Here is a 25,358-nt window from a genome sequence, read left to right on the forward strand (position 1 = left end):
ACCCAGACAGAGGGCACCGAAGCGGAGAGGAACCGTCGTTCGGACAGACGACAGGAGGGTAGGGGGGGTCTGTGGAGGACCGGCCAAGGCAAGCTGTATAACTCATGCTTCGTTCGTTCGTCCACAGATCCGCGGCTTGTATGTTCCCAAAAATGGGGAGGATCGGTTCCAGAACTGAACATGTATCGACAAAACCACTGCTCCAAAAATATGACTATGGACTTTGTTCTTCCGGCAGAAAAAATAAATAAAAATGGGGATGGGGCTGGTTCCTTTTGTCGGAGAGGCTAATTAAATAAATTAGACTTATACTTGAAAAAGCCGGCTCGAAGGACCAATTTGATGGATTTATAATTAAGATAAAACCCATTAGTTGCATATAAAATGCAGAAGGGACAATTAATGATTCACCAAGGATATAAAAGGACTGTATTATACTGAATTACTGAGCCACACAGGGCTATAACTATAAAAAAACTTCTAAGAAAGTATTTAAAAGTACTGAGGAATACTCAGCACCACAACACTAGGCAGAGAGCCTATGACCAAGTTCAATTAGTTTTAACAGGATTACTTTAAGCAGGAAATACTCTTCCAAAAGTTGATCTGAGCAGGAAATACTCTTTTAGAAAAATACCTTGAGTACTCAATAAAAAGATGAAACCACCAGGAAGAAGGATTGTCCAGTCAGCAGATTATGGTTAATGTCTATTCATTTTCAGATCAGAGAGACAGGACAGATCCACACACAGCCAAATTACACTCTCCCCGGTACCACCAAAAGGGCACAGGGTAGTCTCTGACGAACAATTCATTTCAAAGGCATTAATACTGTCGAATACGTATTGTTGATACACATTTCATTGGCGGAATAGACAGTTAATTTCCACTATGCCACGCTGGCACTGCTCATTGGACCAGCACATAGCTGATGAGACTGATATCGGGACAGCTTCCTTCGTTCCGTCATGGAAAGCCATAGGCCGGGAAAGCACTGAGGCTGGCGTTGCTATGGCAACCTGAAGATAACATTCCTTCCCGGCTAGCTGTGAACTCTTTACAGAGAGAAATGCTCCTATCTACTTTCTCACTAGCCACCAAGGTCAAATACATGCAGTGTTTATCCAAATAGACCTCTCAATATGCCAGTTAACTTTTGTGGCTACAGGCAGACAGTAAATCTTAACTTGGCGTCAGGCAACCCATAATATAATATGATATAATAATATAACGGATAATATAGGTCGGAGATGATTAGGCCTGTGGAGGGTGACATGACATAAATAGGATAAGGAGAACAGCCCAGAGTAAACAGGCAGTAGGCTGATGATAAAACAGATGGTCAAAGGGCAAGATGAACACGGTCTGGGCCAAAAGGAAACATATTGACACCAGTCCACAAAAATACCAAAGTAGCAGATCTACCAGATCCATCAAATAGGAAAACAAAATTGCAATATGTTTGCACGCTCCTAAGCACAGTTTTGTGTCTGTCCGTATGAGCACGGAATGTGCTCAGCTGATTGGCTGAGTGCGGAATGTGATGTATGATGATATCATCATATAGTTCTTAAAAAGTAATCCTAAAGTTATCAAACCAAAAATTGTAGATCTTCTATTCTGTCAAGTAATCCATATAAAATCTGCAAATAAAAGCTCTGAATGAAATGGATTCAGAGCTAACCCTCCTTGGCCAAACTTTCCTTCTTCAGATCGCAAAGGTTTCTGGCCCCACTACTCAATTTCTCAGTTTATCAATTTCTGGTTCTGGTTTAGTATTGGCCTTAAAACAGTCTTTGACAAACCACCACCAAACACTATTTTTGATACAATAAACTGGAACCCCAGGTCGCCTCACTCCCTTTACTTTTATAGCTGTTCCTGGTACCTCACTTCCTGGAACTATTGCTAACATGCTTTTTCCCCACAGCTCATATACCGAATTAAAGCCCTAATTTCGTAGTTTACATACACACTGGCAGCCAAATCCAGCCTGAATCAGATCTGTGCCACATCCAGATTGGAATCTGATTTGTTTAAATTAGTCTAAACACATGGAATCCAATTTAGATCAGGTTACTGCGTTCAGACTGAGAGGGATCTCCTGAAAACAGATTTGAATCATGTGGTTCAAGTCACATTTGTATAAAGATCTGATTACATGTGACTTGTTTGTGTTTAGACTTAAACTGTAAACTGGAAATGGGGCTTCATATATCAACAATTTCCAGTAAGTGTGAATGAACAGAGTTGCAGTCAAAAGGCGCAGACCAGGAGTGGCTGCACAAATTGGCGTCGTTGAGGCGTTCATGGCAAAAGTTTGTTGTGTGTGATGTCACTCAAGAATATATAAGATGATGCACTGCATGAAAGTGAGTGTGTGAATCGAGGGAGAGAATGAGACGGACGGACGGACGGACGGACGGACGGGACGGGACGGGACGGGACAGGACAGGGTGATGTTTTCTTGGACTGTTTCCAAAAAAGGAGGACCACAGCTATGTAAAAGCAGTTATGCTGCTGTAGCAGTGAGGAACAAACTGTATTCCTTTGGAGGCTTCTGTGATAGAGGGATGATATTTGGCATCCATGTCTTCAACACAATGTCTTTATGCTGGAAGAAGTTACCTCCAGTGAGTCCCCGAAGAGGAGACGGTCACCTTGAGGTTCCATCCAAGCGCCACAGCCACACCGCTGTTCTGATAGAAGATACAGTCTACATCTGGGGAGGCTTCTGGTTTCAGTACTACAATGAGCTTTATGCATTTGATGTGGACGCCCACGTGTGGTTCAAACCCAGCAGGGTTTCTGGAACTGTTCCAGAAGGGAGGTGCGGCCACTCAGCCTTTGTGTTGGGGAAGGTCATGTTTATCTATGGAGGACACAACCTGACTGGAGGAACTAATGACATGTACAAGTTGGACACCAGCACAATGGTCTGGTCTTTAATTAACACCATAGGATCTCCACCAACAGGTCACCTGTTGGTGGACTGTGTCATCATCGGAACAAAGATGTTTGTATTTGGGGGCGTGGGGGACCAGGGGGTGTATTTCAACACCTTCAGAGTGTTTGACACAGAGACCGACCTCTGGCTGAGCATGCCTTCTGCACAGCTTGTTCCAGAAGGACGTCGGGGTCATTCAGCCTTTACCTACAGTGGAGAGCTGTACATATTTGGTGGCCATGGTTACAATAACCAGACCTTCAATGATCTGTGGAAATTCAGTCCAGAGACCTTCTCCTGGAAGAAGGTTGAGCCCAAAGGGAAAGGCCCGGGTCCAATGTTTGCTATGTGCTGTTGCATTGTGGGATATCGTATCATCCTCTTTGGAGGATTCAAACGCAGAGACAACATATGGACTACTGATGGCACTTTCATCTTAGACCTGAGTCCTAGCCTGAAGACATTATATGCAAGCTAGCGGTTATTCAGTACGATCTGGAACAGTCTGAACTCCCACACCATAGATATATATAAACTCTAGATAGCTCACCCGCGCTGTTGGCCAATGGAGAGTGACGTCGTTACGTGGCGGCCATCTTACCTCGGGACACATAACATTGTGTCTATGGGGCATGTACTCTTAAATGACCATAACTTGCTCAATTTTCAACCTATTTTCAAACGGTTTGGTTTGTTATAAACGTCAGAGACGTCCGCATACTTATATGCTTTTATACGACGTTCATATAAAAAAATAAATTAAGCAGATAAGTGTCCTGAATCATAGCCACGTTGACAACGTTTGTAATAAACCAACCCGTTTGTAAATCTGTCAAGATTTGAGCGAGTTATGACTGTTTCTGTTTGAGCTGCCATTGAACATACTGTACTGTAGCCCCGAAGTAAGATGGCTGCCGGGTGAACGATGTCAGAAACTCCGCCTTGAGCCATCTAGTGTTTATATATATCTATGTCCCACACGACATCAGGTGGGAACTGGCAGCCATGACAACCAACAACTACTTTTTGCTGTAACTTGTTGAATACGAGACGGCTCGCCCCTTTTCCAACTCGCCCAAAGCGGCGAAGAGCGGTCGCCCCAACACGCGGAGAAGAGCGGTCGCCCCAACGGGAAGAGCGGTCGCCCCAACGCGCGGAGAATTCGCCCCCGAAAGTCCGGAGAATTCGCCCAAAAGTCCGGAGAAGTCGCCCCAACAAAGAGAGAGAGAGAGATTTTTTACATGTAGCTGTTATGTCTCACTGACAGCTGTTTGATTGTGCTGCGCTCTTGCATATTCCTGTGTTGTTTGTGATGATTGGGGGGATTATCTGGGATCGACTACTTCAGTCTTGACATACAACATGATGTGTGATGATGTTGCTTTGCATTATTATTGACTCTGAGTTTTGAAAGTAAAGAAGAGTTGTGTTTAAGCTGTCATGGTCCACTGATTCACAATAGTAGCCTACTTTTAAACAGAGAGAGAGAGAGATTTTTACCTGTACTATATTTGTACATGTACTTTGAGATTTTTCTTGTACTTTTAAACAGAGAGGGAGGGGGGGGGGGGGTGTGTATGTGTCTAGTTATAGTGAGAGTGGAGGGGGCCCAAGGGGGGTCATCAGCCTCTTGTGTGCTGGGTCGTTACTACAACAAGAACAACAACAACAGATCAACTTTAGGAATGTGAGTGTGCTGGGTCGTTACTACAACAAGAACAACAGATCAACTGTAGGAATGTAACCATTTATTTGAGAGAAATAATATATACAGATGCCACTTTAAAAACGCTTCTTCAATACTAGAAGAAAAAAAGTTGAACAAAAATATATATACACAACGCTACTTCAATACTAGCAGCAAAAAAAGTTGAACAAAAATATATATACAATGCTACTTCAATACTAGCAGCAAAAAAGGTTGAACAAAAATATATATACAATGCTACTTCAATACTAGCAGCAAAAACTAGTGTTAGTTTCAAAGTCCAGCAAAAAGGTAACGGAAATGGTCTTCAGTGTCATGTAGTGGTCACTGGGACAGTGACAGTGGGCACTGGGACATGCACTTTAGTTGCCCTCCTCAGCAACTGTGGAACGGTTAAGTTGTCCCTTTCAAAGTCCTTCCATAACTGGGCAAGGTTGGACTCTGTCTGCTTAGTGTTCTTTCGCTGGAAACGGCGTAACTGGTTCTCTGAGATCATATGCAGTTGGTAGTTGATCAAGAGAGCTTCCTTGTGCAGCAGTAAATCTAAAAAATACATTGAAATAGAAAATAAAAAGTGTCAACTTAAGTGTTTTAACCCATTTAGGACTGAGACCAGATTCTTCCAGATTCTTCCTGTCAACTTAAGTGTTTTAACCCATTTAGGACTGAGACCAGATTCTTCCAGATTCTTCCAGATTCCTCCAGATTCTTACGCTCTCAATAGTTACATTAATTGATTGAACTTGTAATAACTTGTTGTTTGTAAATGCTATGGGCTATAGTAAATCTTTGAAATACATTGAAATAACCTGATATTTATGCTGCATTGATTTATATTTGTATTGATTTATATTGATATTTATAAATAAACATCTGGGTTACTTAATTTACAATTAGTCATACACATGACTACATTAACCATAACTATGTAGCTATGTAGTCAGTCAAACAATGAAATAAGCAACTCCATACCATGACATGCAAAAACGAATGTTACTGGATAACATTATGTAAACATGAGTGCATATAATTTCAAGTACTGTACTTATGTAAACATGAGTGCATATAATTTCAAGTACTGTACTTGGAATGGAATTTCCAGAACAATAATAATAATAATAATAATAAAACTTTATTTGTATAGCACCTTTCATGACATGAAATGCAGCTCAAAGTGCTTTACACAAAAAAGAAAAGAAAGGCAGGGCATAAACAATACAGTGAGGACAAGAATAACATTTTTTTTAAAAGACAAATAAATCAATTAAAAGCAAGGGTGTAAAAGTGGGTCTTGAGCTGAGCTTTAAAAATGTCTACAGAGGCTGCCTGTCGAAGGTACAGTGGGAGTTTGTTCCACGCCGTCGGCCCGTAGAAGCAAAAAGCTGCTTCCCCGTATTTTTTAGTTGCCATTTATTTAGGCAAAGCGAGCAGGCCAGCAGTGGAAGACCTTAGGGGGCGGTTTGGGACATATTTCGGCAGGCAGTCATGTAGGTAGGAAGGTGCGAGACCATTGAGAGCTTTATAAACAAGTAAAAGAATTTTAAAATCAATCCTAAAAACAACCGGAAGCCAGTGCAATGAGGCCAAGACTGGAGTAATATGTTCTCTCATCTTAGTTCTAGTTAAGACTCTTGCTGCTGCATTTTGGACAAGTTGTAATCTGTCAGTTGATTTCTTAGGCAATCCAGAAAAAAGTGCATTGCAGTAATCAAGCCGAGAAAAAACAAAGGCGTGGATTAGCGTTTTTGCATCGTCCAGTGACAAATAGGCTCTGATTCGTGCAATATTTCTAAGATGAAAAAAGGCAATCTTGGTAACATGATTAATGTGTGAATTAAAATTCAGTTCAGAATCAATAGTAATCCCCAAGTTCTTTACTGTACTGTTACTTTCTACAGTCAGGTTGCCAAGTCTGCTTTTTATCGATTCTTTCTGCTCACTAGAACCGATTATGAGAACTTCTGTCTTATCCTCATTTAGCTTGAGAAAGTTCTCACTCATCCAGCATTTAATGCTAGACAGACAGGTCAACAGCGGGTCTAAGGCACAGAGATCATCTGGATCTACAGAAAGATATAGTTGGGTATCATCAGCATAGAAATGAAAATTGACTCTGTGATTGGTAATGAGTTCTCCCAATGGCAGTATGTACAGGGAGAATAACAGAGGACCAAGAATTGAGCCCTGTGGAATACCAGAACTGATGTTGTGTTTGTCTGAGTCAAACTCAGCTAGATTGACAAAATAGCTTCTGTTTGTTAGGTAGGAGGAAAACCAGGACAGGGCCGTGCCAGACAGGCCTACCCAGTGCTCCAGACGCTGTATTAAAATTGAATGGTCAATCGTGTCAAATGCAGCCGTTAGATCTAGAAGTAAAAGAACGGAAACATGTTTCTTGTCAGCAGACACCCTAAGATCATTCATTACTTTTACAAGTGCTGTTTCTGTGCTGTGGCCTTTCCTAAAGCCAGATTGGAATTTGTTATGCACATTGTTGTTCTGTAGAAACACATCCAATTGATGAAAGATGCATTTTTCTAAAACCTTGCCCAGAAAGGGCAGATTAGAAATGGGTCGGTAGTTACCCAGCACAGAGGGATCAAGATTGTGTTTCTTGAGTAAGGGCCTAACTACAGCCGTCTTCAGTGAGTCTGGAAAGACGCCTGATTGTAGAGAGCTGTTTACAATTTTTAGGATATCTCCAATCACACTGTCTAAAACCTCTTTGAGAAAGGTGGTGGGAATTGTGTCCAATGAACAGGAGGATGATGTCATCTGAGATATGGTTTTTCGGAGTTCGTCTTCATCAATTGTACAGAAAGACAATAGGCTCCCCCTGGAGAGATCAACCCTGGCACCATTAGCTGCTGTTTGAGGGCTTGAGCTAGCAGCAGCACCATTCATAATATCAGCTCTAATGTTACAAATTTTGTTATCAAAAAAGCATGCAAACTCATTACACTTAGCTTTAGAGGCCGGGAACGACTGCTTGTAGGACTGGGGGGGGTTTAAAAGTCGTTCAATGGTAGAGAATAAGACTCTGGCATTTTTCTTGTTCTCATTAATAATGCCAGAGAAATAAGCCTGCCTTGCCAGACACAGGGCTTTGTTATAGGTGACTGTTGACTTTTTAAGAATCTCTAGGTGGATGGTGAGTTTGTTTTTTCTCCAAGCTCGCTCAGCTCTACGACAATCTTGCTTCAGTGAACGTGTATGCTCATTTATCCAGGGTGTTACTCTGGTGTTCTGTTTCTTTTTAGTTTTCATAGGAGCCACTATGTCAAGAGCTGACTCTAGTTTAAGATTAAACATTTGGACCATATCATTCACTGGGGGAGTATCGGATAGGGGGGGGCCCAGATGACGAGAGAACTCGTTGGCTGCAGATGAGCTAAAAAAAACGCTTTTTTATAGTATATTCAGTGATGTTTTTCTCTAGATCAGAGACAGTCATATTAAAACACAGCAAATAGTGGTCTGATAGCTCAGGCATTTCAATAGTCCTTTCAACAGTGATGTTCAGACCTCTAGAAATCACCAGGTCCAGAGTGTGCCCCTGTTTATGTGTAGGCCCAACAACATGTTGGATGAACTCAAAGGAGTGCAATAACTCTAAGAAACCCAGAGCCACCGCATTTGAAGCATCGTCCAGGTGTAGATTAAGATCACCCGAGATAAGAGTTCTGTCATAGTTAGTGGAACAGATAGATAAAAGTTCTGATATTTCTGTTAGAAATACAGCTTTGCTGCACTTTGGAGGACGATAAATGCTGATCATTGGGATAGAGGACTGACCCTGCAGTATTGTGGCCTGGTATTCAAAGGATGAAAAGCTGCCGAGAGTCAGAGCCTTGAATTTGAAAGTGTCTGAAAAAATTATTGCCAGTCCACCTCCTTTCTTAGCCTCGCGAACAGAGTGGATGAAACTGTAGTTTGCGGGACAGGCTGGCGCTAGGAGAACAGCTCCATCCGAGCCAAGCCATGTCTCTGTTAGAAAGATAATATCTAGCTTCTCTTTACATATTATATCATTTACAGAAGAGGACTTATTTGTTAATGACCTGATGTTAAACAAAGCAAGGTTTAGCTTGTTATCAGATTTTTGGGGACTGTGATGCCTGTGAGGTACATTAACCAAGCAGCATTCTCTCTTCAGGCTACTCCTTGTCTTGGACAATCTATTTGAAATAACAGTGGAAATGTTGTGAACCTCAACCTGTACGGTGATTGAAACACCAGGCTTTCTAGAAGCAAGGGGTCCATACATGTGTGACAGGTGGGACATTAGGACCTGGGAGCCGCCTGCCCAGAGCGGTAGCTTGACAGAGCCTCTATATTAAAACTCCCGTGAGATCAATGAAGCTCACAGAAACAGAAACGACAGAAACAGGCATGGTGGTGGCGTGTGTATGTATATTCACAAAGACACTGAATATGTTACTCGTACTGACTTACAGCATGATGAAATTGAAACTGTGTGGGTTGAATTAATTTTCAAAAAGGCTAAATCAGTATTAGTGGGCACCGTCTACAGACCGCCTGACCAACATGGGTTCTATGATATACTTGAGGGGTGCTTAGCTGAGGAGGAATGTGTAGAGAAAATCCTGATTGGCGACTACAATACAGACATGCAACGTAAGGAAGCACCTGTGTTTAAGTCATTCAGTAAGTTCTGTGATCTACATAGTGTCAGTCAGCTAATTACCCAACCCACTAGAGTGTGTGATTCTACTCAAACTGTCATTGATCTCATTCTGTCCTCGGACAAATCCAGAATCTCCAAGAAAGGGGTTATTGTATGTGGGCTTAGTGATCATTTTATGATATTCTGTACCCGCAAAATACAAAAACTTAAGACCGGCTGCCACAAAACAGTCATATCAAGGGACCTCAAAACCTACTCTAGTGAGGTTTTTAACCAAGTATTGGAGAGTCTGGATTGGTCCGATGAGCTTAAAAGCACACTTGTCGAAGAAGCTTGGCTTGGCTTCAAAACCAAATTTACATCAGTACTGAACAACATGGCTCCTTTGAGAACCACCAGGGGCAAAACCCGCTCGGAACCATGGATGAATTCGGACATACTGGCTGCAATGAAAGCCAGAGACAAAAAATGCTCTGAATTTCTAAAATGCAAGTCAAAGCTAGCCAAGCGCTTCGACAGTGTTCGCCAAGCTCGTTTGAACAACCTAAATACACAACGAATCAAGCTACGAAACAGTGTAACTGCCATGACCAAATCAGCTAAAAGTAACTTCATTAATGATAAAGCTCAGGAAAACAAAAACAATCCTCATGAGCTCTGGAAGCTACTAAACAATCAACTAAGCTATGGTCAGAAACTAAAAACCAGATTTTCGAACATAAACATCAAATCAGACAACACTCTCATCACTGACAACCTTGATGTGGCCAACTACTTGAATATCTTCTTTACAAACATAGCAACAACTCTGGTTAACAAACTGCCCTCCCACTCTGGGCTCTTTGGTGTAGAGCACATTACAACCTTCTACAGAAACCTAGGTGTTTGTAAAGACGATTTTAAACTAGTTATGGTAACAACTGATGAGGTAATTAAGAAACTGAGTGCCCTCCAACCCCACAAGGCCACAGGCCATGACAACATTCCCTCCAAATTTCTCAGAGACTCAGCCATCTCTATAGCTCCAATCATCACCCACATAGTAAACCTCTCCATCAAACAGGGACAGGTCCCCCAAGATTTCAAACTGGCCAAAGTAACCCCCTTGCACAAGAAAGGGAGTAAATTAGACCCCGGCAACTACCGCCCTATTTCTATTCTTAGTTCCATCTCGAAAGTGATGGAAAAAATAGTCTATGAACAGGTTGAAAAGTATCTTGCCACTAATACATTATTGTACGAGTTCCAATCTGGCTTCAGAACATCCCACTCCACTGACACATGCCTTCTCTATTTGAGCGACCACATCAAACAAGAGGTGGACGCTGGCAAATACTGCGGCATGGTCATGCTGGACCTCCAAAAGGCTTTTGACACCGTGAACCACTCCATACTGGTTAACAAGCTAAAAGCAATTGGTTTCGATAGCACATCAGTGAGCTGGATGCAATCCTACCTGGAGGGGAGAGAACAGATGGTGGAAGTGAACGGAACACTGTCCCCCCCCCTCCCAGTGAGCTGTGGCGTTCCACAAGGAAGTATACTAGGGCCTCTACTGTTCCTAATATATGTAAACGACATGACTTCAGCTTGTGACTGCAACTTGTTCCTGTTCGCAGATGACTCAGCACTGCTGGTCTCGGACAGGGACAAACTGCAGGTTGAAAATGCCCTCAGCTCTGAACTCGGTAGAATCTGCACCTGGCTCGCTGATAACAAACTATCTTTACACCTGGGAAAAACTGAATCCATTCTCTTTGGCTCTATTAGTAATCTCAGCAAGGCAAATGGCTTCTTGGTTAGAGTGGGTGACAATGTTATCACACGTAAAGATGAAATTACCTACCTAGGTTCCATCCTGGAGGCTAATCTTTCCGGTGATAAAATGGCCACCAACGTAATCAAAAAAGTCAACCATAGAACAAGATTCCTCTACAGGATCTCCTCACTGGTCAACAAAAACACCTTGAAGACCTTAACAGGAGCCCTTGTACAGGGTTTCTTTGACTATGCATGCACCGGGTTGTACAGGGTTTCTTTGACTATGTATGCACCTCCTGGTACCACAGCACCTCAAAGGCCCTTAAAACCAGGCTCCAGACTTCCCAAAACAAACTGGTCAGGCTCCTACTTGATCTAGCCCCCCGAACCCACCTCACCCCTGCCCACTTCGACAGGCTGGAATGGCTTAGGGTCGACGACAGAGTACAGCATCTTGCAATGGGTCTGGTCCACAAGATTCGATACACCACCAAGATACCCATGTACCTGTCTAGATACTTCCTTAATGTTAACGAAGTCCACACCCACAACACCAGAGGGAGTGCAACGAACCATGTACAACCCAGATTCGGCACAAACAAGGGACTTAATTATTTTCGCTCCTATGCCACCAAAATGTGGAACGCCCTACCAACTGTCATTAAGACATGCGAATCCCTTGACTCCTTCAAAACCGCTCTCAAAGGGCACCTACGGATGGCTGCAATTCGAAACTGGCCCCCGTAAAATCTGAATCCCCCCCCCCCCCCCGCCCCCCCCTTTTTTTCCCCTCACTGTATATATTTCTTTTCCCTTTTTACCTCCTTTATGATGAATTCCTGTTCTGTCTATAGAAGTGTCTATTTGTACGTCTCTAAATGTTTTGATGATTTGAACATGGTGGACCCTATTGGAAACAAGTGTAATGCTTAATTGGGTCGTCCACTCACAGTTAACAGCCTTTGTATTGAGTTTGTGCTTGAAATGTACTGTAATTCTGCAAACTGTTAATAAATTCTTCAATCAATCAATCAATCAATCAACGTTTGTTCTCGTTCTGTCGTGTGCATGTAGCGTCAGTGCCCAGCAGCACCCGTCGCGTCCGTGTAAATCAATTTACCAAGGTATGTTACAACAAAGGCTTACACATTGTAGTCTGTTGCATTTAGTATGATTTAGAGTTGTAGATACTTATTGTTGTTGTGGTTCTAGAATCTGTTGGTGCTGTTGTGGGGCTAGGCTGTACAGGGCAGACTACACTTGGACCCAGTGTCCACACACACTATTTAACAGAACACAGGTATGAGTCTCACACTTCAATGTGGATTATGGTGGCATGCCAAAGGTAGCCCTTTGGCATGCAACCACCTTATGTCATACTTTTAATTCACATATTTATTATGATGGGGAATTAATATTTTTTCTGTATTTCATGGTAGAACAATGTCAGACCGGATCCAGACCTGGCTAGCCTGAATCCTGCCTGCTGGGTATAAGTGCCTTGGGCCTAGGAGGTAGGAAGATAGGCTTGCCAGTATATGTTTATATTATAATGAGTACTTATGATGGGTGCTCGGTGTCTAATTGCTCTGTTGTTTATTGCAGGCTGAACTGGTGACACAGAGTGGTCAGCAGACAGCCATTGCTCTTTTCCTCAGTTTTACTTTGTTTTTAATTGTTTCCATGCTCTACAGTGCCTCCAGTATTTTAGATAACCTTATTGAAAGAAACCTCCTGTACTGTATATTTTACTGAATGACCGTTGTTACCCCCCTTCCCCACTTCTAGTGTGCTTTTACCTTTTGACTAACAGCAAGTGTTTGTGCGCAACATAAGCCGAAGTGCCATGTTAGTTTGCAGTGATTTATATCTTATTCTCGTAGCAGTTTGCAGTGATTTATATCTTATTCTCGTAGCAGTTTGCAGTGATTTATATCTTATTCTCTTAACAGTTTGCTGTGTTTAGGAGAAGTGCTATATTGTCCCTCCGGTCAAGTAATTTAAATACAACACTTATGAAGGTTTTGCTATCTGTATTATGTGAAATTGTGAATAAAGTTGATCTAGTGATTGTACACAGAAAAGCCTCTGTCCGTCTATAAAGTACTTTGCACGGGGATTTTGGTTACAAGAGTAAATACTGAATACGGGTCTCTCACCCATTGAGAGTGGCGTAGTCTTATTCTATGAACGTGGTTCTTATTCCAAAAGTATCATCAGTGTCCATCTGGTCACACATGTTTGTTGCTACGCATAATGGACCCTGTTCATATCAGTGATCAAATGTATTTTCTAGGCTATATGGGCGTGGCATATAGCGTGGGATTAACTCTGGCCATGGTATCTCTCCCTGTGGCCATAGTACCTCTCCCATCTCTCCCTGTGGCCATGTTACCTCTCGCATTTTGGGCTGTTGGGCTGGCCGTATGGTAAGGGGGGTCAGCCTTACTCCAGCGTTTATCAGGTCCATCATGCCCGGAGTGAATTTGAGGTGATGTATTGGTGAAGGAGTTTGAAATTCCTCCATTCGACTGTCATTGATGGACCTCTCGGCGGCCTCAGTATCCTCTCCACCAGTGGACCCTGTGACTTCACGCTCTGTGAGTTTATCTCCACCAGGGGGCGCTGTGACTCCACGCTCTGTGAGTTTTCCTCCACCAGGGGGCGCTGTGACTTCACGCTCTGTGAGTTTTTCTCCACCAGGGGGCGCTGTGACTCCACGCTCTGTGCGTTTTTCTCCACCAGGGGGCGCTGTGACTTCACGCCCTGTGAGTTTTTCTCCACCAGGGGGCGCTGTGACTTCACACCCTGTGCGTTTTTCTCCAACAGGGGGCGCTGTGACTTCACGCCCTGTGAGTTTTTCTCCACCAGGGGGCGCAGTGACTTTACGCTCTGTGCGTTTTTCTCCACCAGGGGGCGCTGTGACTTTACGCTCTGTGCGTTTTTCTCCACCAGGGGGCGCTGTGACTTCACGCTCTGTGCGTTTTTCTCCACCAGGGGGCGCTGTGACTTCATAGTCATAGACTTCATAGACTTCATAGGGGGTGAGTTTTTCAGGGGGCCATGCTTCATCGGGGGTGACTTCATAGGGGGTGAGTTTTTCAGGGGGCCATGCATCACCAGGGGACCATGCATCACGCTCTATGTAGTCACAGCAGATGCAGATATACCAGGGAGGATGCACTTCCTCTTCTCCATCAGAGGAGGACCACTCTTCTGCATCAGTCCAGAGCACATCAGGAGGAGCTGTGTGTTCACTTGATTTGACTTCTCCACCAGGAGGAGCTGTGGGTTCACTATCTGTGGTATTCCTTGTTTTGAGAACATCCTTGGCGAGGGGGAGAAGCTTGGCACCCGCCGCCACAATATTATCTGTTTTGGCTAGGGCGCTATCTCTTGATTCTATGTTGTGGAATAACGGTTGGGGGCAGAGCTTTCACACACCGTGCCCCCTGTCTCTGGAACGCTCTCCCTCAGGATGTCAGAAATTCACACTCCCTGGAAATTTTTAAGTCAAGGCTAAAAACACACCTTTTCTCTATACATTACAGTTCCGCTTAGTTTTTATGCACATTTTACCATGTTTTACTATGTTTTTATTGCCATTTGTGTTTGATTTGTTTTGTATAAATGCTGTAAAGTGCACAGAGACCCCCTGGGGTGATTTTGTACTATAAATAAAATAAACTGAAACTGAAACTGAAACTGGAACAAGTTGCTGGAGAATAATTTAACCCCCAGCTTGTTTAGGTGAATTCCGTCAACAAAGAGGTGCCTACGATCAAAGAAAAAATTGAAGTTGTCAATGAAATTGAATGATTCTTCTGTGCATGCCGTTGAGAGCCATTTGCTGAGTGCATACAGTCTGCTGAAATGTTCACAACCAGTCATCGGAGGTAGTGGCCCGCTGATCCACACGTCTAAATCTAGGGAGCTGAGGGTGTGGAATAGGGCTCTGAAATCATTTTTTAGGATTTCTGACTGTTGTTTTTCTGTATCACGTGTACCGATGTGCAGTATCAGTGTTTTCACCATAGGGTGTGCAGCAACAACATCAGAGATTCTGTCATTCAAATCAGAGACTGTGTCTTTGGGAAAGCATAGAACTTTTGCTTTTCTCTTTTTGTTACTTTTAACATATTTCACAGCCTGATCACCAACAATCAGGAATTCATTAATTTGGTCTCCATTAGCTCGCCTTTCATTTTCTGTGATGTTGATTCTTACCCTGCTCGGTGTGGCGATATCTCTGTCATTCATCTGGAGCAGTGGGCTGAATCTGTTAGCCACCTGCACATTCTCCATATGGGGAGATATGATTTTTGATCTGCCTTTCACAGTTTTCCATTTTTGAAGGGGGGTGGACGAGGCTCTGAGTCGGGCTGGTAGCGTAGGCCAGCTGGTCTTATCGGGGCTCCGAGCTCTTCCAGTTAGTCGTCCTTTCAAGTCCTGTACGCCGTTCTCTCTGTTTGTAATCACAGTGGATATACCGGGGGGGGAAACACCCCCAGTTTTTCGTCCTTTCATGTCCTTTGGCCTTGCGCCGAGAGAACTCCAGGCGAATGTCTTATCCTGCGTGCGGTTCTCCTGATTCCCATGTTGTTGTTTTACTTCCAAATTAACTTTTAAATAGTGTAATTCCGCTTCGAGCACTGCAATCTTTTGAAGCAGTTTCTGAAAGTCCTTTGAAGATATGACAGGGAACATCGCGGTGCTGGCTATTTGCCAAGTATCCAGTGCTAGTTAGCTATAGCTATGTGCCACGTACCCATTCACTGGAGGTAAAAAAAGAGTATTTTGCAGTATGGCAAAAGCTTCGTTCTATAGAAGAAATACAGTCCCATCGGTTTACAAGTAACGAGGATCCACTTGTAGTTTCTCAAAGAAAAATAAAACATTGATATCAGTTGAAGAATGCAAGCATAGGCGAGAGCAGCGGAGCGAAGCCTCCTCAGTGTACGAGAGCAAGCAAGCAGAAAAAAAGGCCCACCTTTGTCTGGCAGAGATACAGGGGAGTAAGCCATTCATTATCCATGCATTGACCAACAACAAACGAACGGGTTCTAACTGGTTCTAAATGTTCTCCTTTGACAAACAATGTTCTAATATGATAAATAAGGTAAAATAAACATGAAATAAACACGGGGTGAGATATCCGTGCGTTGGGGCGAGAGATCCACGCTGTGGGGCGAGCCGTCCACACTATGGGGGCGGGCTCTCCACGGCTCGGGGCGAGCCGTCATCACTTTTCGAAATTCTTTGGCGAGCCGTCTTCACGTTTCGAAATTCTGTGGCGAGCCGTCTTCACTTTTCGCGAGGGCGAGTTGGAAAAGGGGCGAGTCGTCTCGGTCTTGTTTCAGTAATGCCATTATAGTTACTGTGTTTTCAATGGGTGAGTTAGTAGTTACCCACGTTATGTAATGTAATCCAAAAGAACAGTCTCCTCTCCTGCCAGTGCGGAGTCTGTCATAAACTGACACGGTGTGCTGAGTGCACTCCCAGAGTGAAACACATTCCACATGAGAAAGAGAAAGTGGCTTCCACAGGTCATAACGTCATCATAATGATGATTGGTCAACATAGGGTAACATATGGTAATTACTTTAAGCCTGTGCATGGGCAGGGCATCAGTATTATATCCATATCGTTAGACTGGATATTGTCTGTGATTATGGATATTGTACTATTGGCATAAGTGTTAAGAGTAGAGTTTAAACACACCACAACTGGACCAGTGACTGTAGGGAATATTTTTTCCTTGAAAACAATGTGTCATAGATATATTGTTTTAAACCTTAATTTTTTTTATAAAGTAAAGTAAAGTAACTAGTTACTTTCATAATTTAGTAACTAGTAAAGTAATTGGTTACTTTTTCAAACTAGTAACTATAACTATAACTAATTACTTTTTAAAAGTAACTTGAACAACACTGATGCTCACTGCCAACAAGGTCACAAAAGAATGAACAACAGCAGATACAAGCGGCCAAAATGAGTTTTCTCAGATGGTTGGCTGCAAGACTAACTGACAAATGAAAGAGTAAATAAAAGTGGGCGCATGTATGTTCACATCACGTGTACGTCAGAAAAATCTAAAAAAAAATCTAAATATATATATATATAAACCTTTTTTATAGTCTATGATATAAACATAACTTTATGTCTTGGCACAGGTGGAGGTGCTGCTTAAAACATAACCAAACGTTCCTGGCACAGATGGTGTAGTGCCAGACTCTTCACATACTAGAGCATGTCTGAAATCGACATGTAAACATGAAATAAATGCTTAAACCTGTAGCTAGGTGTAATGTTAGAGACCACAGAAGACGTGTACATATGAAATAAATGCTTAAACATGTAGCTAGGTGTAATGTTAGAGGCCACAGAAGACATGTAAATATGAAATAAATGCTTAAACATGTAGCTATAGGTGTAATATTAGAGTCCACAGAAGTGAACCTTTCAAGCCTGTTTTCTCAACTTGGCGTTTCTCTGCAAGACATTACTCTATAAGCCATATATATCCAAACCTGGATAAAACTGAACAACCAATATGTCAATTTGAAGCTATGATTCTCTGCTTTCATATGACATTCAAGGTGGGTCTCGCGCGCACACACACACACACACACACACACACAAATAAATGTATATAATTTTCGGCCAAATACAACGAGACCGGGCACTGGGGGGTCCGACAGCTAGGTCAGAAGGTATTAGGGGGTGCACAGCCAAAAAAAGTTTGGGAACCGTAGAGCGGTGGTTCCCAAACTTCTCATGAGTTGACACTAATTAGCCCGTGGTCCCCCATTTGAAAAGTGATGCCAGGGACCTCCATAAGAGAAGATTTTTACGGCAGTAAACCCGTTTAATTTCAACGACCCTCAGTTTGACATGCATTAGTCTACGTGCCCCCATTTAATGGCATTTCTATCTCTGAGACCCCAATTCATATTGTAAAATCAATGTTAATTTAACTCTGAGTGTACAAATGGACTGCATATGGAGAGTGTACAAATGGAACCATTTGTACACTATAGCTTTTGTCCCGTGGATGGGACATTTAGATTTAAAAACTATTGGGAAACGTGCACACGCAGTCCTATTTAAAATAGGATTTTCTCTGAAACTATGAGCGTTGTCCGTGGTTTTGATTTTTTACTTAAGTAAATGTTAAATTCCTGACTTCTTTTTACTTTTTTACTTTAGAGTAATTCCATATTCATGCAGTATTGATACTTTTACTTAAGTAAAAACTTTAAGAACTTTTTACACCACTGGTTTTAAATGACGTGTGAGAAGTCACATGATGTTTGCCATATTATTTAATCTTCTTTAGATCACCTTTCTTTTTTTGAGCAGCGGTGTCTAGCACTGTCTTAAGACAGTAGTGACTGTTTCTTCAGCTCTTTATCAATCAACAGACCTCAGGTGACTTTCATGTCACATGCAGAACAGGTCTGTTTCCTATTGATCAGAGCTGTAGCTGTTGGCAGGTAAAAACTGTGAATCCCCAGTTCAATGAGCCAGATGAGCCTGGGTTTCCATCGCATTGACCGGTAAGTTTTGGCTCCATTTACTTGAGTAAAATCAGTTTTTCAACTGATTTAACTGATTGGTGTCAACATATTGTCTTTTTGGTTATTTATGTGTAATCTCGGCCTCATTGTAAATTAGGGTCTCCCTCAATGATCTCTCTTTAAAATAAAGGTTGAATGAATGAATAGCTTACGCTCCAGTGATGTCATTATGATCACTTCTCTATGGCCTAACCACTTTGAAGCTATAGCCTTTCAGTTCTGACATCCCTGTAAATCTGGTTCTTCTCCATTCTCCGTCCTGTTAACAATGCCCAACATGATGAAACCAATTCAGACCGTGAAACCATCTGTGGGGTGCTGGACACTATCATGGAAAACGGAGGGTCATCGCTCAGTGAGTAACGCTAGTATCCGACACTCGCGAACCCCCAGTAATGTGATATTAACAACGCAATATTAACAACAGCAGGCGACATGGCGGCAGTTTCAGTACCGTCTTCTCTGTCATCATCAGTCCGCCTTTCTGAAGGTGCTGAAGGTGCTGGTGGTGGGTTAGAGTTTGGTGTTTTGGCTTTGAGCCAGTTCCTTATATCCATGATTCAATTTGACCGGTTTGGGTTTGTTTTCACAGTCTGACTGAAGTCTGAAAACATTTGAATTGACCCGCCTCGCATGGCAACACAGGTAATGACGTAGCGTTTGGTGCACTGCATCAAAACGAATCCGACTAGGTGCAACCATGCAGAAAATTAGAAAAATTAGAAAATGTATATTTATTATAATCACAAAGAACATGAAAATAACACATTATATATATTTTAAACCTATAAAACATTAAAATAATGGTGGGGTAGGGTTCTGGACTGGGGGGGCACCAAGTCTATCTGGGGGGGCATTGCCCCCTAGTGCCCCCCCGTGGCGACGGCGCTGATTATATATAGTGTGTGTGTGTGTGTGTGTGTGTGTGTGTGTGTGTGTGTGTGTGTGTGTGTGTGTGTGTGTGTGTGTGTGTGTGTGTGTGTGTGTGTGTGTGTGTTGCGTGCTCCTCAGACTGAGTGGTGAGTCTCCATTCCAGGGTAACAGTAACAAGGAGACCCTGGCCTCTGTGACAGCAGCCCAGTGGAAGTTTGATGGGGAGAGCTTTGAGGACATCACTGAGCAGGCCCAAAACTTCATCAGCTCCCTGCTCAAGAAGGACACCAGGTAACATCAGGACACCTAGCATGTGTGTGTTATAATGCCTGACTGTGGTCTTCTGACTTCCTACTTCTTGGGCCCGATTAACTAAGCTGTTTACACCCATATTTTGGCTGTATAGTAAAGGAATTTTCCAAACTTCCCATGTTATAGTAGTCTAGAATAATAAGGCATTCTAATGACATACAGCAAGCTTTGGTCCCGTGTAAGTCTACATCGAAGCAGACTTGCCCCTGCAAAATTCACAGAAAGATTACCGAATCAGACTACTAACATGGGAAGTTTGGAAAATTCCTTTACACCCAAAATATGGGTATAAACAGTTTAGTGAATCGGGCCCCTAGAGTCACCCAGTCGTAAAGCTTGAGAAGGGTTGTCTTATGTCTAAAACTCCCACTATATTTGTATTTAGGACACTAAATTACTCCTTTTAATTTTTGAAATTAGCAGTTGTCAGTGGTGGATGTTTATTTTCAGGTATACGGTTCTAGGATCTTTCTCCTTCTCTCCTCTCCCTTCTTTCCTTCTCTCCTCTCCTATCTTTCTTGTGCAGCCTCTGTTAAGTGTTTTCTCCTCTGCTAAACTCACAGATATCTATTATACATTTGAAAAGGTGTGCCCAAAACGTGTGCCCAAGCCAGGAAAATAAAGTCACCAGCTACTACGTCACTGACACGCTGCAACACGCTGCAACACACACTGCAACAACACACTAACACGACACAGCCTTACCCTCCGCGTCGATCCACGGCTATCTCCTCATGTCGCGCCGCACGCCCACACTCAACAACACCCGCGTAAAAACTGTCATTGCACTGCCACTACAGCCGCCTCCCGTCCACACTCACAAACAACATCAATATCAATAATAAACACAAACACGCCACAAGCACCGACACCCCCGCCTAATTTGTTGCCACGTCTATGAAAACAAGCACAGACAAAATGCCATTCAACACGCTACTTACACACACTACCACTCGCTTACAATACGCGGACCTGGCAACACTACATTCCCTCTCCCATTTGCTCACAGCCCACCACGTGACCCACACAGGGAGGGAGACGATTGCGTGATGCTTCTATGTACAGGATTCTATAGGTCACCACTTTTGGTGTGACACACACGGCTTCTGTTTACTATGCGTTGTCAACACGTGCTGAGTTGACAAACATTGACAGATTTCGGAGAACACTGATAGTTTCTCCTTTAGTAATTAGGCTGTGGAAGTATTCACACTAGGCAACTTTTGCATTTATTGGGATTGGCAATTTGGGGAGAAAAGGAGGAGGAGGAGGTGATCAAGCTCCACAACACCACATTGGTAGGTAGGCTCAAGGCTGCATTTAATTTCCTTCTTTTTCCTCTCGAGGGTGCATGGGATGATGTGAACCCCTCCAGCAGGCTAGGGAGCACCGCTCACGTTAGCGGAAAATGACCGCGGGGTGCGGGTTGACAGCTTCTTTTATAAGTCAAGTATTTACATTCAATTAAAAAAATATATATATATAATACATTTTAATTTACGTCATATTTAGCGGCATTTCGACCTAATTTCTCTGTTCTTTGTCAATGGCAAATATTGAGACGTGTGGGGACTAAAGCTGTATATAGGAGGGCCCTCAAACACATTATTTGATAACTTTTCATCGTGCTCCTACAAACAATTGTGTGCTACTAGCCGCGATTACATACACAGTTAAAATAATAAGACATTTGCGCCAACGACTGCGTCGACACCTGGCGTGGAACAAACGGGACGAACCGAGGCGCATATATGGATAAGAACAACACCACTACACGCGCGCTGCAACACAAAACAGCTGCATACAACGCGTGTCACTGTGCACTTCTGTATCTGTGGACTTCTGTATCGCAACGCGGGGCAACGCAACTCTGGGATGAGCGGGCCGAAGGCCCGCGAAATTCTAGTCTGATACATTTTCCTAATTCTTGGCACTGACTTCACAAACATTCACATATCTCTGCTGTCGGGAAGAAACCTTAACTCCAAAATGTTCATTTTTCAGGAAATGAAAATGACTCATTTTTCAGGAAATTAAGAAAACCTTATATTTTCAAAACAAAGCACTACTGCCTCAAAGTTGGTGTTGTGAGTTTATATATTGTCAATTACTTGCATGAGAGGGGGAGTGGTGGTGGAGTTAATTGCTTTAGCAGACAGTTTGAGGTTCCAATGGAATTAAGAGGTTTTGTCCAAAGTGTTTTTTTGGACAAAACTACTTTCCATTGGTTCAATATTTTCGAAACAACACACAGACGTAAAGGGTGTTCACTGTTCAATAGCACTGATTTATGCAAATATCAAAAAACCCCAAAATAGAGTTAGGCGGTTTCCTCCCGACAGCAACGATATCCTGTCCAGTTGTCCATAACACTGTCAAAGCAACAAGGCAAGCACAATTCTTGATCGGATTTTGCGACCCAACTGTCCTGTTCCTTCTCTTTTGTTAGTTATCTCTGGAATAGAGTGGGGAAGGGATCCAGGCCTTCCACCATTGCATCAGCAAAATATAGCAAAAACAAAACAAGATTGAAACCTCTGTGTTCTGTTCCAGACGAAGGTTGTGCTATAAGGAAGCCCTGGCTCACCCCTGGATGGCAACATTTAACTCAGTAGACTCCGGCACTACCAAGAGCCTGTCCAAGGAGAAGATGAAGAATTTCCTCGCTAGGCAGAAGTGGAGGGTAGCCTGGCTTTTTTGCCTTTTTGATTTGAGTTGCTATTTTACCCTTTTATTTACTGATACCGTATATTAGGAACTGACCAGTATGACCACAACTATCTGTTGTTGTTGCATCTAGACCAGTAGTTGTTACAGGAAGGGAAATAATGTCTCATTCAATTTCACTCATAACTTTTGTTGACTTGTGATATTCTAGTTTAAATGTCAATCTCTTCTTTTTGTGCCTCATACAGAAAGCAGGCAATGTCGTGCGGGCCATCACGAGATTGGCTCTGCTCTCTAAAGTAAACAGCCATGGATCACCTACAAGCTCCCGGGAGGGTGAGAAACTCAATCCTTCCATGGACAACTCACCCCTTTTCTGTTTTCCTCTCGGTATTTTCCCCAGTGAGGGGTGGGAGAGGCTGGACGGCAGACAGCTGGACTTTGAATATCTCTATCTATAAACTTTCACGACAGCAGACAGCCTAAGTACAAATATAATTTATGAAAAGGCTACTACAGTGAAGTCGGTGTGGGGATTATCTGACGAGGTACCATTTGAGTGGGCAAAACCTTACATTATACTAAATTGTGTATAGGGTCAGTAAAATGATAAAGCCTTTCCATTGGAATATCTTTTTATATTTTTCCAAAAAGAATACAAACAGAACAATAGCATATTACAAGTTATCCACCTCACTGGGGAAAATTCCGGGAGGAAAAACGGGCAAGCATCTCCTCAGTCGCTCAAAACAAGGACACACACACTTTCTGTGTAACATCTTTTATTCAACATCTTTAAAGGTTTAAACTCTCATAATACTCCTTCTGTCCCAGATTGCCCCTTGACACCAGAGACAGAGCAAGCACTCCAGTCTCTGGAGCTTAAGACGCAGGGGACTCCCCAGTTCTCCCAGAGACTACAGGACCAGACAGTGACACAGGGCTCCAGAGCTTGTCTCTCCTGTCACCTACAAGGTATATAAGTTACACGTTTTGTATTATTATTTTTTGCCTTGGTTAATATTTGTATTTATTTATTTACACGGTATGCTTGGTAATTATGGTTGGTAATTATGCCACGAGTCGTAGGCCTACTTGGCGTACACATTGACTGACCACCCTTGAAGTACAGGCATATTTTCGGATGAAATTGTCATAGTTTCAGCACTGAGTGGGTCACCTTTGTTCTCCATTTCAATTGTTTCGCCAATTCTAACTCTGCCACCCCTCTCTGTCTTGACAGGCTACCCGGACCCAGAGGTGATCTGGCTGTGTGGTGAGCAGCCTGTGGTTGAATCATTTAGAGTGCAGATTGAGTATGAGGATGATGGCCACTGTACCTTGGTCCTGGCCCAGGTGGACCCTGGTGATGCCAATATTTACACCTGCAAAGCCACCAATGACCAGGGGTAACAATGTATCATGAGTGTGTATGGACGACAATTCAACGACCTGGACACAATTCCCATAATGCTTTGGTGCACTGCTCCTCCTTGTAGATAGGGGGAGCCCGGGGAGGGCTGTTTTACTGAGATGTAGTCAAGGACGGAAGTGAGCCCAGTGTCCATGACATCATGGACACTTTGAAATACTAAGATATCTAAAAACACATATTGCCCACAAAAAAAGTGTTTATTTTCTCCCAAACATGATTAAAATAAGATTGTGGTTGCAAAAGGGGTGAAGTGTCCCTTTAACGTTCACCTGAAGGAAGAGAGAACACGAGTCAGGAGGAAACTGTAATGTTTCACTGGGTCAGTCAAATAAAATGATTTGAAATTAAATTAAGTTGTCTTTGTATATAATGAGTTAGAGTTGTAGGATCCGCTGTTACACCTGACAACAGCTATTCTATGTTATTATATTGTGTTGTTGTTGTATATTTATTAAATGTATAGGCCTATCATATAATTAAATATTCAAAAATGTGTTTTCACAGAATCAAAGGTTTTATGGTCATGAATCTCCAGGATCCTGGATGGCTTGATTCTGGGACATAGGCTTAAAATAATTGCTACATTATTTTTGTAAATCTCTGGGAAAAATCACACCCGTGTGAAGTGAGGGGCGCTCTTATCATCTTACAACATCGAGAAGGGAATTCAATGATTCAATTTGATTAGGTGATGTAATGATGATGTAAAACAAACGGTGTCAAAACAAACATTAAATTCTCTTTATTGTTAATGGCATTTCATGTTTGTGATAGGGACAAGATGACGTAAATGTTCCCTTCATTATCAATGGTGTTTTAAAAACAAACATTGAAATATAAACACAAACATTAAACCTGTATATAGGAGGGGCCCTCAAATATTAATGGCAGATTTTTCAGTGGTGCCAGAAAACCACGACCACTGTGACTGTCCACTGCTATGGCTGCCCTATTGGCCTATTCTATCCTATCCGATTCCTATCTACCGTAAATCTTTATTCAGTAGTTACACCCCTCCTCCACCAGGTGGCAGTAAGACAACGCTGCGTGCCTGGAATCCTGGATCCTTCGCTGCGCACGCTCAAGACACGTTGACCCGGAAATAAACGTGTTTTTTTCAGTAACCGACTAGGCTCCGTTCTTTTGGCAAATCTAGAACTTCCTGTTTGAGAGCTAGCAAATTTAAGACATCCGGTTGCTTTCAGAATAAAAGCGTGGTTAATTAAATTGATTGATTGATTGATTGAAGAATTTATTAACAGTTTGCAGAATTACAGTACATTTCAAGCACAAACTCAATACAAAGGCTGTTAACTGTGAGTGGACGACCCAATTAAGCATTACACTTGTTTCCAACAGGGTCCACCATGTTCAAATCATCAAAACATTTAGAGACGTACAAATAGACACTTCTATAGACAGAACAG

The 25,358-nt window shown here is 42.6% G+C and overlaps 1 protein-coding gene across 2 annotated transcripts in view; it reads left to right on the plus strand.

Annotated features, from left to right (window-relative positions):
* Positions 1–24,192, plus strand: part of LOC306940084 (myosin light chain kinase, smooth muscle-like) — a 31,481-nt gene extending 7,289 nt beyond the window's left edge. Inside the window, exons 2-6 of one of the 2 annotated variants that reach the window (XM_079525050.1) lie at positions 19,681–19,808; positions 22,383–22,512; positions 22,745–22,832; positions 23,331–23,471; positions 23,740–24,192. In XM_079525050.1, the coding sequence (XP_079381176.1) occupies positions 22,423–22,512; positions 22,745–22,832; positions 23,331–23,471; positions 23,740–23,909 (489 nt within the window). In that variant the 5' untranslated portion in view covers positions 19,681–19,808; positions 22,383–22,422 and the 3' untranslated portion in view covers positions 23,910–24,192. Of the gene's footprint in view, positions 1–19,680; positions 19,809–20,989; positions 21,128–22,382; positions 22,513–22,744; positions 22,833–23,330; positions 23,472–23,739 lie in introns of those variants that run through there. The other variant, XM_079525051.1, reaches the window with a different exon arrangement.
* Positions 24,193–25,358: the final 1,166 nt, after the last annotated feature.

This window comes from Electrona antarctica (assembly GCF_951216825.1).
Source record: "Electrona antarctica genome assembly, chromosome: 16".
Lineage (NCBI taxonomy): Eukaryota > Metazoa > Chordata > Actinopteri > Myctophiformes > Myctophidae > Electrona > Electrona antarctica.